Genomic DNA, 16,953 nt, shown 5'->3' with positions numbered 1-16,953 from the left:
TGCTAGAAATATCAGAAAGGTACCAGAAATGAGTTCTTTAATAAAATATAACTAACATTTATAATGCATTTATTAAGTGCCAGGCCCTAAATATATTGCACATATTAGATCATTTAATCCTCAGAACAACTCAATGAGGAAAGTACTAGTATTAACCCTATTTTAGAGATCAGAACACTGAGGCACAGAAAGCTTGAGTAATTTACCCAAGGTCATGTGGCCATTCAGTGGTGGAGCTAGGGTACAAATCCATGCTTTTAACTATTGTGGTGTGTGCTGTTACCTCTCACTTCTTTTCTTTCTCTGATTTTCTACTTTTCCATCAACCTTCAGTGCCTGGGTGTCCATTGATTTACTATTCCATTCTTTTTTTTTTTTTTTTAAATTTGTTATTTATTTATTTATTTATGGCTGTGTTGGGTCTTCGTTTCTGTGTGAAGGCTTTCTCTAGTTATGGCAAGTGGGGGCCACTCTTCATCGCGGTGCACGGGCCTCTCATTATCGCGGCCTCTCTTGTTGCGGAGCACAGGCTCCAGACGCGCAGGCTCAGTAATTGTGGCTCATGGGCCTAGTTGCTCCGCGGCATGTGGGATCTTCCCAGACCAGGGCTTGAACCCATGTCCCCTGCATTGGCAGGCAGATTCTCAGCCACTGCGCCACCAGGGAAGCCCCTACTATTCCATTCTTGAAGTTCCATCTCAGCAAAACCTTTCCTTGAAATGCATGATCCTGGATTTGAAAACAGTTGCTCTAAAGGGTGTTATTGGGATCATTAGTAATATTTGACTATAAATGGTGTATTATGTACTAGTACTATATCATTGCTAAATGTCTTGAATTTGATGATTGTGTTATGATTATGTATTTAGGGGTGAAGGGCATAAAATCTATGGCTTATTATTAAATAGTTCAACAAATTAATGATAATTAAAACAATAATCTCATATATAGAGAGATGGATAGATGAATAGATAGATCAACAGATGGAATTTATCAATTGATAAATTAGATAAAGAGGATTCATGTACTATTCTTACAACTATTCTGTAGGTTTGAAATGTTTTTTTTTTTTTTTTTTTATATTGGTCTATCTCAGTGAAATGTTTTAAAGTGAAAGATTGGGAAGAAAAACCTGATCTTTAGAGATGGTAAAGCATATAATAATATATACTAACCCTTTCAATCCTCATAACAACCCTATGTATTAGGTACTATTACTGTCCTAATATTAGGGACAGGATACTGAGGCACAGAGACTTTTAAGGACCTTGCTCAGTGTTGCACATCCAGTGGGTGGGTGAGACAGAACTCAAATCCTGATATGCATTATTTCTGTTTCCAAAACACTCTGCATATGTGTTAGGTTGAACTATATAGAAACTGCTCTTATTTGATCATGTTTGACCTGTAAAGAAAGACATTTCATATGACCCAACCTAGGAGCAGGGATCTCTTTTATATAATGGTTGCTTTGGTATTCCTCTTCATGGGCAGATTGTGGGCTCTGTGGGGGGATGGGACTCTGTCTATCTTGCTCACCATTGTCTCCAGGGACTGCCCAGCTCATTCATGGTTGGCATTTGATTAGTGTCAGTTGATGAACAATTACAATCAAAAAAAACTTTGATTACTTCTCCCTACCCCCCTCCTATATATATATATATATATATATATATATATATATATATATATATATATATATATATATATATATATATGCTATTTCTGTTCCCCCAATATCTCTGTCATTTTTAGAGGAACCAGTGGATAAACATAAATCATTCTGAAAGTTGCAGCCTCAGCCAGGGTAATTGCAACATAGTCAACTATTTGACTTCAAGAGAATTCTTTCAACTAATGAAGATGTTAATTAAAAACATGCCCCTGCTAAGATGACCTCTCAGTTCAGGAAATGCAAAACGTTTGCGCTCCCCACCAGCATGCAGTGATTTTGGCTAGAATGTATGTAGAACTCAGAATGCCATCCACTCAAATCCTTATTTGAGCAGTAAACACATTTTTAAGAAACACTGTACAGTCTCTAAAAATAAGCAGTATTTCAAAATGAAAACCAGCATACAAGTAGTTGGCACATCTGGTAGTCAGGAAAGTTGTACGGTTTGTTTTCAGGGAATGACAAGCCAAGGAATGTTCAGACTTGGCCAGCTGAAAACTTTTCTTCTATCTGTGATGACACCTGGTTTTGAAAAAATTGGCTCCAGGCTCAAAGCAGAAAGAAATGGGTAGAGAATTAAATAGTATCTTTTACTTGTATCTTGTTTTGTGCAAGGAATTATAAAGAACTGTTTTCTTCTTACTTCAAGAAAGAGAATGTAGGAAAAAAAAAAGTGATGACAGGCATGAACAATAATAACAACAACAACTACAACAAAAATTGCAGCTAACATCCATCAAGTACCTACGATGCCCTAGGCAACGTGTCAAGTCCTTTACGTGTGTAATTAATACTAGATGCACAATAACACCTTATGAAGTGGTGTTATTTTTATTCCCATTTTACAGATGAGAACACATAGATATAAACACAAAAGTTTAAGTAATTTGCCCAAGTCACACAACCTGGGTTGGGGGTTCCCAAGCAGGCTGTCTCCAGAGCCCATACTACAACGCACTACACAATTCTGAGCAGTCTGGAGGTGTTCATTCTGTCCGGCATTATGAAAAAAAATTGGAGTTAGATGGTTGCATTAAGCACAGTGGTTCTTGGTCAAACTGTTATTTGCCTCCCTGTGTGAGAGTGTTGATGCCATTTTACAGAACATTCTTACAGCTGCTCCACAAACATAATGTGTTCCCAAGAAATTTACCGTATGGCTTCATGCTAAATGTATGTGATAGTCAAGTCAGAAGCTGTCACTCCTCTATGGTTAGATGAGGCTCAAGTTGACCAGTGAATTTGGGAGTAGGAGGTGTTACAGTGAAAATGATGGAGACACTGGGGAGGGGAGGATTAATGGTTCTTTATTACAGACGGAGAAAATACTGTGAATGTGAGGGTCCAGGGTATAGGGTTACAAGGGCAACCTTGACCAGTGTAAAATTCTAGTCCAGGGAGATGGGTTTATAGTTACTACTCCCGCAGCTTCATCTTCCATTCAGACCTAGTTAGCCACACTGTGGAGAAACATCAAAGGATTGACTTAGTTTGAGTCTGTTTTTGAAAAATGGCACTGTTTTAGACAAGAAGACTAGGAGGGCTTCAGTGGAAATAATGTGTCAGTATTTAATAGCATGTATAACTATATTTTATTTTCATTCATTCATTCATTCATTCATTCATTCTTAGCTTCATTGACAGACTTTATTGTGTACTGTATAGGCCCTGGGCTAGGTGCTGAGGAAGCAGTGATACCTCAGACAAGAGCTTTGTCTTTAAAAAGCAATAAAGTATAAACGGATGACAGGCATGTAAACATTTCCGTTCCCTGAAGGTGCTTAGGCAAATGTGTTACGAAAGACTGTGGGGGAATGAAGAGAAGAATTGGTCAGATTTGCCCAGTTGGCAGTGGGGGGAGGGGGAGTCACAGAGAAGATGACCTTTGAATCAAGACCTTGAAGACAGAGGTGCTCCTAGGTGGACAAGTTAGAGTAAGGCTGTACCAGGCAGAGAGAAAAGCAGGAACAAGAAAAGGGTTAAAATAATTTTTTCAGCAATCTTATTGGTATTTATCTATGCTAAGGTGTGCATTATTTTCACATCAGATTATCTCTGAAATATTAACACCACGTACTAGTTTAATGTTCTTACTGGTATATAAAATAATGGTATGACTTATAATATATGGCATCTAAGATTTGATGAAATAATGTATTAATATGCTTTGACACCAAGTAGTATTTGTTGGGTGTGCTGTTCCAGCTGCTAATATGTCTTTGTTTTAGAGGTAGATATTAATACCATTTTATGGTGAAGGAAACAGGCATGAAACGAGTGAGTTCCTTAGATGAATATGTGACACTGAATTTGACAGAATACCTGACATCTAACGTTGCTTTTAATCGCAGTGGCTGGTAGGGATAGAACCTGGGGATAGAATTCAAGTGTCTTATATACTGGGCTAGGATATGAACCATTACACCGCCTTTATCCAAGGTAAAAAGGGGGTTTGAAAAGCAGATCACATGTAGCTTGTTGGAATTTATAAAGATATTAAGTTTATGATCATTGCACAAAAATGTACCCACTACTCTTGGTGTCAAGATGAAGCCCTGATGGTACAGTGTTATATGAGTTATGAAAACAGAGAGACTATCATCTGTAACTGATCTTTCAAGGCACAAGAAGATGCATCAGACAGAAGCTGCATGGAGAGGGGAAGGTTCCGGTTTGTGTATCTGAAAAAAAAAAAATCAGACGGAAATTTCTTTTGGACCTTTCTTGGATCTTGGAAAGTATCCAAGGAAGAAACTAAGCATCCAGCACCTAAACTTAAGGACACAGGTGCCATGAAAATATACTCTTGTAGACTCTGTTTCTGCTCTGTCAGTAAATCCCTGTGTGATTTACTGACACAAGTCAATTACTACTTGGATTTTAGTTTCCCAGAGGGCTGGACTAGAGAAGGTTTCCTGCTAGCTAAAGATGCTGTGACTCTCCCAGCACTTTGGAGATGTGGTTTCATTGATGAGAGCATTGGTGATTACTCTAAGGTCTTGTTTATCCTTAGCTTGTGGGCTCTTGGAAGAGAATGTTACAAAAGGTGAAGAAGTCATTTTTTTGGCTATTAACCTAATTTTTGAGAAGACAAAATAAAAAATTATACTTCTTAGGGCTAAGGAAAGTTACTGTGATGCTTTTCTACAACTTTGATCCCAAATATATCGACGAGAAAGATGGGGAATTTGGTGAGAAAATTTTAGAGCCTAATTTGCCAGAAAAACCTGAGATCATATTTATTTTGATTTATTTGAAATGGGAACTGAGACTGGACCAGGTAGTTTGCAAAAAATGTTTGAAAAAGTATATCGATGTAAAAAGAATGTCTAGAATGATTCAACCACTATTATTATTTTTTATAAATGAGTCATGGCAGCATTTACCTTTCTCCTCTTTGCTCTTCACGTTTCTGTAACGGCACAGATTCTTGAGGGTTTCTTCTTTTTCCTTTCCCCTCTGGGATATGTACCAAATTTTACTACGTTCGAAGATTGTTACTAATGAAATGAAAAATTTATGTTAAATTTGGTTAACATGCTACTTTTAGAATGAATGTTTTGTTTAGGGTTCTCTCATCTTGATTTTTTAAAAAATTGGGTGTATGTCCAATGAAAATATATTAGGATGAAGAGGAAAAATAAAGATTGGAGAGACACAGCCAGTCTATATCCTTTTAAAGAGGCTTTTTGGAAGACCAGACTTGGAATGAAATGAACCAGTTAAACAAGTTTTTTTCAGGAGTGTCAACTTTCCTTGCTGGGTCATTCAAGATATTAGCTATTCTAGAAAAAACATGGTTTGATACAAGTAATCCCATCTACTTACCACCTTAACCCTTTAGGTAAAGAGATGATAAAATGTGATTCTTAATATAACTGGACACTTCTATACAGAAGAAGCAAAATGTAAGCATATTTTGTCTGAGTGGTGATTATAGAAGGGTTTCTATTGTAGCATTATGGATTTTTCATTGGAATTAGAGAAAGCTTTTTTCTATCACTAATACTGAAAAAAAAAAAGATGATCCAAGGACTGTCTCTAAAGATGAGTCCTGATATAAGTGTGCACATATGTGTATTTACTGATTTCTGATATAAGGGACATGAAAGCTAACCTGATTCATTTGTTTTTAGGGGCTCTTGGCTTTGGGCCTCAGTGCAAGTCCATTGGAAAAGGCAGCTGCAACAATCTAGTGGTCACCAGCAGTCCCATGATGGTTCAGCGACTGGGACCCATTTCACCACCAGCAAGCCAGGTCTCTACAGCATGCAACCAGATCAGTCCTAGCTTACAGAGGGCAATGAATGCAGCCAACCTGAATATACCTCCTTCCGATACCAGGTCTCAAATTACTTTTTTTTTCCCCTTCTTATGGTATAATCACACCCATGACTGTTTTTCCTTTCCTTACTGAATGCATGCCTGCACAACACACACACACACACACACACACACACACACACACACACTCAAGCAGCTCTCTTAATTTGAGCTTTGTAGGGGAATGTGTATAAAAACTGTGTGTGCCATAATATCATCTTAATTGGGAAGAATGGTTTAATACCTGCTGTCTTACAGTGTGAGTGAAATTAAGGCCCACTTTGAGATTTTCGGGCCTCTGTGACTAAGTACCAGTGTGTTAATCTGTTGATTCCTGGTGAAGCAGGTCATATCATGGCCTAGAAAGATAAGATGTTCCATGCACATCCACCTTAGCTGCTCGTTTTTCAGTGTATATGTTGAAGCATCCTAAGGCTGCTTTACAGTTGTTTTGTCCGTCCATCCATACATTCACCCATCTAACCAAGTATCTTAAATATTTATGGTCCTGCATAATACAATAGTTGAAGTTTAGGGAGATAGTTGAAAAAGTAAAGATAGAAATTATGAATTTCAAGACTTTATGATGTGTCTAGGAAGACATACTTTCGTGTGTGAGTTACATAACATTTCAACACAATGTCTGATTAGGTGCTGGAATAAGTAGGTCCAATAAATGCTATACATCTATCTCCATGGGAGATAATTGAATAGGGAAATTACCTTCTCAGACAAATTTTTATATCTCTTAAGGTTGATATTACAGGGGACATAAAACCAAAATACTGTGCAATGTATAAGGTCTATTTCTATGTTTGAAATGAATTATGTCATCTTCTGTAAGTAGTCTTCTTGGAGAAATACAATCCAAAGTTTTTGCCTTAGTCCCGGATCTGTTGTAACTGTGATTTTGCAAAGGAATTGGACCTCTCTTCCGTGGACCTCTGTGCCTCTTCTTGGGGGACTGGAATCTGCTGAGATGCCTTGTAGTTCTGGGTTCTGTTTCTTCCTCTTCTTCCTCCCCTTCCTTTTTCTTTTCCTCTTATCCCCCTTTCCCCCTCTTGTGTCTCTGCACTGTCCTCCTAGCTGCTATTCGAGAACCTGAAATCACAGTTCCTGGATCATTTTTTATGCCAATTTTTTCACGAGATGGAAACTTGTTTTTCACCTGAGATTTTTTTTGTGATGGGAAGCTGCTCCTGTCATTTTCCTATTGATGATTATGCCTTGAGGGACTCTTCAGACTTGCTGAGTATTGCATGTAAAATTAACTGTACTCGTGGGGTAGGTGCCATTGGGAAGCCTGCAGCTTCCTGTCTGTGGCAAGTCCAGCCCATGCCTTGAAGGCAGAGAGTCATAATTAATGGAGAAACTGAAGGTAGGCAGGGCACAGGCTGCTCCAGCCATGCATGTATCTAGTGCAGTCCCTTTCATGGGTCGGGCAGGGAAGGGTCATTATCTCATTGTTTTCTGGCATATTTGATTCCTTAGCATAAATTTTTATCCTTAAAAGATAATATCTTAGAGACGCATTGACGTATATGTTTTGACTATGTATTCTGTGAGTCCTTCTATGGAAATAGTTTTCTGCAGGATGAGCAAAGAAACAGGAGTTGGGAAGTGGCTTGGTGAAATATCGAATTTACTTTTAGCAATTTGGAAAGGTCACATTTATTTGTGATACTTAAATTGGTTTGTGTGTTCCGTAAGAGGAGAGATAGGACAGGAGGCAACAGTTCAACTTGAAGGCAGTTTGCTATCTAGAGATGAAGAGAAGATGGAGAGAGAATCAGCTTTGTATATTGGGGGCATGCCCAGGGGGAGGGGGAGGTGGGGTGGGGAGCTTGATGGGGACATAACTGTTCAGTCTGAGTGATGGCCACCCTATAAAAAGCTGTAAAATTTGTTGTTTTTTCCTGATTATCTATGTAATTCTTACTCATTGTAGAAAATGTGGAAAATATGGACAAGCACAAGACACAGTATATGATAGTCATCCTGAATCCTACCACTCACGGGCAACCCTGGGTGGAATTTTGATATATATCCTTCTAGCTGTAGGTAAACATATACATCATAAGCATAGGTTTCCCTTTCCATCAACTTATCTACAATGATCTACATAGTATTATATTTACTCTTTCCATTAATATAAACACTTTCCTTTGTAATAACCTTTTGTGGTAGAAATATATTTAGCATCATATAATGACTTCTTCTTGCCCAAGATTCCATTTTATTAAAAAGTATATAAATAAAACTATAATTTGTATCAGTATCTTATTACTGGGCATTTGTTTCCCTTTATTTCATTATTGTAAGTGATACTTTATTGGATCAATTCTGTAACTCTTTTGTTGCACATCTCTTTTTCATGACATATATATACATATATATGTATACATATATATGTAGTCATTCTCTTAAGCATCATTTTGAGGAATTCCTTGTCATATATGCGTTAGTATTTCTTTTGAGCTTGGCGTTGAACCAAGCAGTTCAGCTTGGTCATTACACCTCTTACGGCCCCATGAGAGTTACTGAGCTCTTGCTTCACCAGCTACCCTAACCTATCTCACTGTTGGTTTCTGAGTTTTTCATATTGCTTTTATTTTGTTTGAGTTATCTTTCTTTCACATATAGCTTCAAATTAACCAGTCACCAGAAATAATATGCTTAGGATTAGATGAACATATGGAAATGGAGATTTCTCTAAGTATGGTGATAGAACCACAGCTCTTTGTCACTTTCTTTCCCATAGGCTTGGTGTGGGTAGCAGCAGGGATTATAGGCAAGAGTTCTTTGCAATCTTTCACAGTCATTCAGCATATTGTTTCATAAAGAGAACAGAAAATGTGTGTTCCAGTTGTAGCTCGTGTGACTTTAAGCCTCGTACACCAGGTCTTTTAATCAAGCAGAGCAGCATGGACCACATGTGGGGTATGTTGTGAGGAAAACAGTGGAGGATGTATGTGATCCAGCTAGGTGACTGCCTATCAAATGCTGCTTTATTTGTACTTCTTTAAGGAGTTTTGGTCCTTTTTTTGGTGTCACTGGGAGGAATTTCACAGAACCTTGGTTTTATTCTCTGTAAAACAGAGGTTATTTAAACAATCCAATTTACTTACTTCACAGGCTGTATTAAATGAAATAATACAAAGGGAAAATACTTCATAAGTTAAGAATGATGGTTATCATTATATTGATTGATTGCTCACCTTAATCAACATTTTTTGGGAAAACTTTAACACTCTGGTGGGTACTGGCGGAGATAAAAGTGACCCCCTTTTTTGGAGGACTTTGAATTTTATTGAGGAAGATAACACCCACAGATGCTTGAAGTTAGCTATGTTTAAGGCTCAGTACAGACAGTATATAATTTTTCTGGAAAGAGGACTTTTACTGAGAGCTACTATCTTTGGAGCAGGTTTCATGGATTAGAACTTTGAAATATTAAAAGATCTGGGTAATTGCTCAGAAGGGAGGTGGGCTGCTAGGCAAAGGCCATTTGTTGGAAATTTTGTTCTTATTAGGTGTTTAAGATAGAAGAGAGAGTTCTCCATTCATATAACTGCCTTAGTGAATAGAACATAGAATTTGCTTCCTGAAAAATATATGATAACTGTCTTAGAAAACTGAGATGTCCAAGGAGTTAAGGAATGTGCCTGCATGGGGTTATGCTCAAATTTAAATCGAACTATACTTTAGGTGTATTTTGAGAAAAATAAGAAACATCTCTTGACAATGGAACATATGAACATGTCTCACTCACTATAGGCAGCCCTCAAACCAAATAATATAATTTCAAACGCAAAGTATATACAGATGGGTGAAATACTTTCTGCCTGCTATTCACTGCTTAAAAATCTGAAATCCTCCAGTATGACAGTGACCAGGCAAATGCACCATTTGAGAATGTTATACAAACCATCTCAACCTCAGGGCGTAAAGCAAAGTCAGTTGTCTTTGCCTCATATATGACACGACTACTGATTTGACTTGGGTCAGAAAGCAATTCTGTATCTCCCTGGGGAAGGGACCAAAAGGCCCTTGACATCCTATCACCAGGAGCCTTCAGCTGAGCTCTGCAGGGAGAGCTACAAGCTGCAGGTATGCTGGGAAAATAATTGAAAGTGTCCATGGGGAATTAAAAAACAGATGGTTCAGAAACCACTCTGGGGCTTGCAGAAGGACTTCAGTCCAAATATAAGGATCTGGACAGAGGAAAATAAATCTGTGTCAAGGGCAACTGGACGTAAATTCCTGCTGTGTTTTTCATCGGTAAACATTACTTCGCTCGATGGAAACACCACATCGACAGCGGTGTTATCTACCACCTTATACTGTGCATTTCGGAGCCGAGATGTTTTCTTGCTAATTTCTCATGCTTGTAGGAAACAGTGTTCCTGGCTTCCATTTTGTGAAAAGAAGTAAGAGGAACAGATGGGATGAGAATGCTTCTATTTTTCCCTCAGTTCTTTTGCAACAGGTTGCTGTATAACAGCTGGAAGTAGTAAATGGGTTCATTCTGGGAAAACAGACATTCTATACAATATTTTATTCTAAATTTTTTGTCAGAAAAACGATCTCTGTAGAAAGCCAGTGCAAGTACATATAAAAAAGTCAGGTTTTTCTGATATACACTATTCTGAGTTGGGAGTACAGTGAATTATGAATTATGTCCAGCCTCTTTGTGACAAATTTTCCATCCAAAGGGCATAGCTTTTCTCTTCAATGATTTTTAAGGCAATGATGTCATAGTAAAGCAAAATGAATTTTAAAGTGGCCAGACTACAAAGCATTCTGTTATTCAGCTAATTGTTGTGACATGTGAGGCATGTTTTTTAAAGGGTAAGAAGGACAGGAGAGGAATTGTTGCAAAAGTGAAGTACTTAAGGCAAATGCTTTGCTCTCAGTCCAAATCTGCTCTGATTCAAGGACAACAGTTCATGGAAGATCCAAAACTAGCAGGTGTGATTAAACCCTGCACAGCCCAAATGCATAATTCCAAATATGACTTGATTTCAGGCTGTCACTCCCATATATATTACAGCTGTATTTTATATATATTTTATTTCTGGGGCAATTTGATGTTGTGACTGAGTACTTACAGTGTGAATTGCTGTCTTTTATAGAAACATGTAAAATTCCTTAATATCAGTGAAATAAACTTGTGAAATTATTATTAGGTCCCCTGGATGACTTTGAGGACTTACTTTTTTTTTCTTTTCAAATTAAGCATAGGTTTATGTTTTACCTCACCAAACAGATTTCACTCAAAGGCTGGGACTCTCTTTAGACTTGTGTTCCCTGCGATGCCTATTTGTAGTGTGCTGCACACAGTAGATGCTTAATAAATACTTGTTTATTTGGTTTGCCATAACAAGCTTCAATAATTATTCCTAGGTTTCTAATTTTTTCCCTGTATTAAAAAAAGATATTTAAAAATAAAGCAAGGACTATTTATTATCATTTAAAGTATTAAGATTATTTATAACAATAGATCTTTTTGTTTTATTATTCCAGTGAGCATTAGCTTTTATTGTTCTTCTTGGTAAAATGTTATTTACCTGGAACTAAAAGCCTTGGGTTTTATCTTAGCCAAAGAATGTGTGTTTAGCCGAGAATGTAATTAGGGGAAATACTTAAGGGATTGTCAATGCAATGTTCTTTTAGCTCTGAGGCAATCCATATCCTGCTAAAATGTTTGTCTTTTTTTTCCCCCCCCGCCTTCTGGCTGCTGTTCCAGGTCCCTTATTTCGCGTGAGTCTTTGGCATCCTCAACTTTGAGTCTGACGGAAAGTCAGTCAGCCTTGAGCGTGAAACAAGAGTGGTCTCACGGCTACAGGGCTCTCCCTTCGCTCTCCTCCAACCACAGCTCTCAGAATGGCATTGATCTAGGGGACCTCCTCAGCCTTCCTCCTGGGACAGCCATGCCCAGCAACAGTGTCTCTAACTCATTGCCATCCTACCTCTTCGGGATGGAAAATAGCCACTCTCCTTACCCTAGTCCCCGGCACTCCTCGGCCAGGTCCCACTCGGCCCGCTCCAAGAAGAGAGCACTGTCCTTGTCCCCGCTGTCTGATGGCATTGGGATAGACTTCAATACCATCATCCGCACCTCGCCCACGTCCTTGGTCGCCTACATCAACGGGTCCAGGTCTTCCCCGGCCAACATGTCCCCCCAGCCAGAGGTCTATGGGCATTTCCTGGGGGTGCGCGGCAGCTGTATCCCCCAGCCATGCTCGATGCCAAGCAGCCAGAAGGGCGTGCGGGTGGCCAGCGGCGGCCTGGCTCTTCCAGCCTACGACGAGGACAGCGTGCTGGAGTATGAGCGCATGCAGCAGCTGGAGCACGGCGGCCTGCAGCCCGGCCTGGTCAACAACATGGTGGTGCAGCACGGCCTGCTGGATTCTGACGGCCAGCAGGCGGGCCTGCTAAAGACGGAGCGCCTGGATGACTTTCCGGGCGGCGCCCTGGACTTGCCCCCGGCACCCCCTCTGCCTCCTCTGCCACCTCCGCCCCAAGGCCCCCCGCCTCCCTACCACGCCCACCCGCACCTGCATCACCCAGAGCTCGTCCACCACACCCAAGCGCTGGCCCTGCCTCAGGCCGCCCTGGAGGAGGATGGGGAGATGGAAGACGTTGGGGGCAAGCACTGCTGTCGCTGGATCGACTGCAGCGCCTTGTATGACCAGCAGGAGGAACTTGTGCGGCACATCGAGAAGGTTCACATAGATCAGCGCAAAGGGGAAGACTTCACCTGTTTCTGGGCCGGTTGTCCTCGAAGGTACAAGCCATTCAATGCCCGCTATAAACTACTGATCCACATGAGAGTCCACTCGGGGGAGAAGCCCAACAAGTGTTCGGTGAGTCTCCTAAAGCCCACCGGGAGTTCATTGAAGGTGTATGTGGTTTTCCAAACGCTGCCACAAGTTAGGTGGCATTTTCTTCTTTTATGGAGTTCGGATGCTGGGGGTCTAGGTATCCATGAGATTTGACTCCTCTTCAGCCTGAGAAAGGGGAAGTTTTCTTTAATTATTAGTGGCTGGGGTGTATCTCCACTTCTAGATTCTCTTCTGCAGATGTACATGATCAGGGGAGGTTCACACTGCCACACTGTCCAAAGTCTTGGAAAATTGATTCCCACCAGGCACCAACTAGAAGTTGCTGAAATGTGCAGGGCAGAGGAACACACACTGCACTACCAGCAAGCTTTAGCTCTTTTCCAAAGTAAATATTCAGTGATTTTCCCTTCCCTCCAATAACTGGGTGAATGTTAGGGTTAGAGGGGTGGTTCTGATATTTGGAAAGGAACTCACACTTAGCAACTTGGCTAGTAAAAATGTTGCTGCATACACCCACACGCCTGCACACTGCACACTCCAAGGTTGTAAGACTAGTTAATGATTTATAGGCAGCATGAAAACACTCAGGGTTACCACAGGAGCAGAGTCTTACTGGATCTCACTGAACTTTAAGGAGAGGGAGTTTGGTGGAAGATGTATAAGGAGAAAGAACCCAGAGGGGACTGTGTCTTTGGTGTTGAAGGAAGCGGGCATGGTGTCTCTTTCTCCCCACTTCCCCCTTTCACAACATCAATCCTGGAACTATCTCTGTTTCTTGGCAGAATTTACTGTTTTTGAATAATATGACTCTTAGATGGTTGCACAACCATTTCACACCTAACAGAAACCCTCAGGGTTTACAAGCAGGACATCACGCTTGGGATCCCAGGGTGGCTTTGCACAATCTCAGACAGCTCGCTTAACTCTTGGAAAAAGAAGAGCATGTGTTTTATATCAGTTTAGATGGACAGGAATATTTCTTTTAGAGTTAAGAATCTGAGAATTTTAGGTATTCCCTGGATATTGAATATGCTACAGGTCACTAAATGTGTAAAATATATATATCATTTGGAAAAGGAACTTATTTAGATGGTGGTTCCCCCAGCCAGAGTCCCTTCTTTCTGTAGTATGTCTTGATAATAAAGAATCTGGGCCATGTTTACCAGGTTTATGCTTGATTATAGATTGGCCAAGTTGTCGGATTCATGTAAAAGCAAACCAAACAGGTGATAGTTGTAAGGCAAGTATTAGAAGCGCCTTTTCACCATCCAGTAGGTATTTTTGAAAGAGTTTTAAGAATTTCTGGAGGAATGAAATTGCATTTCTTGTCTTTACATTATGCCCCATGTTATGATTCTTCTTAAGGAAAACTTGAAGCTCATACATTGTAAGAATGCCAGGTTATATGACTGAAAAGAATAATTACATTCCAGCCAACAAAACCTTACTCTGTCAGTAAGGTTCTGCATTAAAAATGCCAGAAAGAGACAAGCAATTGAAGGCAATTCCATTTACTCTGTTTGGAACACACCGGCCTATTGCAGGCAAGAAAGACATTCAGTCTCTGAAGGAAAACAGTCCAGCCTTTTAGTTCTGACTAATCCTGGCTGAAAATAGTTTGCTGGATTTGGCTTTACTGAAATAAACATATAGGCTTGAATTATCCAAAAAAATATTTTTTTTGCATTGCAAAATTAATTTTTGTGCAAAAGGATTTCCCTATTTTCCCACTATCCCCAGATTTTGAAAAGGCATATAACTTTATGAAGTTGACTTTTGCTAAAGTGCATGATAACTATTAAAAATAGAAATACTTCAGTGAAAGAATAAGCTGAGAGGTGAATGTTTGCAGGCGTCTGCATAGCTTTTCATGGTATTATTCAAGATGGGTATGGGAGGTGATTTTTCGCTCTCCCCTAGTCTGCCTACTCCCCATTTCTAGATGAAATCTGTGCAAAATTTGGATTGCTAGATTTAATAGCACATCAAACCTAGACCCACAAAGCATTAAATCACATGTTATAGTGCAAATGTATTGTACAAAACAGTGTTTCTTAGGGGCTGACTAATGCTGCAGTTCTTGCCTTGGGACTGTATATTTTTAGCAGGAATATAAAACGTACATATCATGAGCATCGTGTCTTGTGAAAACTGTTATGTTGCTGCCCGTCATCTGCTTGATTTGTAGGGTTGTAGCTAACTGGCAGCAAATAATTTTGCTCTGAAAGTTTAGCAGTCCTCTCAAGTTGTAGCCCTTGGAGAGAAGACATTGTGCTTAATGTGGATGCGCATCTGAAAAAGATGCATTTTTCTGCCTCTTGCAAAACCAGTCTTTACACTCTTGGAATCCAGACACAAAGAACTATTAAAACTGAACAGTTTTCATCTCTCACTTTTTTAGAAACTGATGGTAGTTGATTCAAAGCTCAAGATCCTTGCCAAGTAAAATGACCACATTCTTCTTTTGGAGACATGAAGTGATCTTTGGGTTTTTGTGGCTATGTCACATGCCGCAAAGGCTAGGAGCAGTTTAAATTATAAGACCCTGTCCACTTCTGTTTTACGTATGTTTAACTGCTATTAATTTTCTGTGGACCATAGTTAGAGTTAGTCATCATTTTCACTCACTTAGCTTATTGACCCAAGAAAGATGTGATGACCCAATTGTGTTTGGTGACCATGACTACAGGCAGCACAATGAGCTTCTGGAAGTCATGTGAAAAGGAGGATGTGTGAAAGGGCTATTCAGTGACAGCCTGCTTACAGTAAGAGGCTACCACTGGTGTCCTCCCTTGATGCCAGATTCCATCTCATGCATGGGAGAACACATTCTCAGAGTCTCTGACTGTAACTCCTCAGCCTTACCCAGAACTCTGGGATTCAGATCTCTCAGGACTTTAGGTGGCAGAACTGGGGGAGGATTGTTAATTTATTATTTGGTTAACTTACTGGAAGGAGAGAATGGTTTCTTTTCCCTTTCCACCCAAACAACTCCACCCTTCTGTAGATCTCATTCTTACTGCTTCTGTGGAGAGCCAAACCAGCTGCTCTCTTTCCGCTCTTGGCCTTGATTACAGAGATATTCCCAGCCGTCGGCAAAGGCCTTGAGAAGTAAAGGCCTCAGCAGGCAGGCAGACAGACCTCAGTTAAATCAGAAACTGGAATATGGCAATATTACATTAAAAACACCTGAGTCCATTCACTTCTGTCTACTAATAAAGCAATTTGTAGGTGCCAGATCATTCTATTTAGACCTTCCTGAGCTTAGACCAACCTCACCATTGATGAATCTCAGAAATATCAAAACTTTTGAGCATTCCCAGGTATAACTTCGCTGAATTCTGTTATGTTTTTCTGAGATGATAAGGTTTCAAATGCTCAAGTCAGAGCAAGTAATGGAGCCTTATAATTAGTTTCTTTCCCAAACCCCTGTTTCATGTTCCTAAAAGGACAACGTAAAGAATAACCCCAAACTATAGATGTACACTAACCATCCCTAACAGTAGCCATAGTAAGTGTTCCAACTGAGTGCACACTGAGAATGTTTTTACCGTAGTAGGTCTTTTTGCCATTAAGTTGAAGAGTGTGCAGCACTTCGGTAGCGTTCCCAGGAAGGTGTGCTCTGAATGAGATCAGACACACTCTGTCTGTCAGTACTCCTCATGAGAAAGCCTATCTGATCAGGGCAGAGTGAGCAGAGGGACAGGGTTCCGTTGCCAGGATCAGAAACACTGATCCTGGCCTTTGTGCACAAAAGAAAGCAGTTGGGCTGGGAGGTTAGGGAGTGTTAATAAGGGAATTAGGGGGAATGTGGATCGCCACTTAAATTTTGCTTATTTTTCCTGGATGAATTTTATCCAATAGCAAAAAGGAATTTTGTAAAACTTTTACCCACCCACAGATTTTCACAAAAATGTCACTGACCAAAGACAGCTTTGAATCTTGTATGAATTGACTCATTTCTCCACAGACATTTTGCCTGGCAAAACGCAGAGTATTTGCTTTGGCTTGACTATTGGGCCGTTTGCTTTTTAAGTAACATTGGATTATGGAATACAAGAAAATAAATACAGAGCTGGGGCAATGTCCCCATTCCTCTTTTATGGC

The 16,953-nt window shown here is 39.9% G+C and overlaps 1 protein-coding gene across 4 annotated transcripts in view; it reads left to right on the top strand.

Annotated features, from left to right (window-relative positions):
- The window catches only part of GLIS3 (GLIS family zinc finger 3), a 494,000-nt gene that overhangs the window by 172,622 nt on the left and 304,425 nt on the right, over positions 1 to 16,953 (top strand). For all 4 annotated transcript variants that reach the window (XM_068552881.1, XM_068552879.1, XM_068552883.1 and 1 more), the window contains 2 exons: positions 5,812 to 6,019; positions 11,748 to 12,867. In XM_068552881.1, coding sequence (XP_068408982.1) covers positions 5,889 to 6,019; positions 11,748 to 12,867 — 1,251 coding nt within the window. In that variant the 5' untranslated portion in view covers positions 5,812 to 5,888. The remainder of the gene's footprint in view (positions 1 to 5,811; positions 6,020 to 11,747; positions 12,868 to 16,953) is intronic.

This window comes from Eschrichtius robustus, chromosome 10 (assembly GCF_028021215.1).
Source record: "Eschrichtius robustus isolate mEscRob2 chromosome 10, mEscRob2.pri, whole genome shotgun sequence".
In the NCBI taxonomy this organism is placed as follows: Eukaryota; Metazoa; Chordata; class Mammalia; order Artiodactyla; family Eschrichtiidae; genus Eschrichtius; species Eschrichtius robustus.
This window is presented reverse-complemented; position numbering and strand designations above follow the sequence as displayed.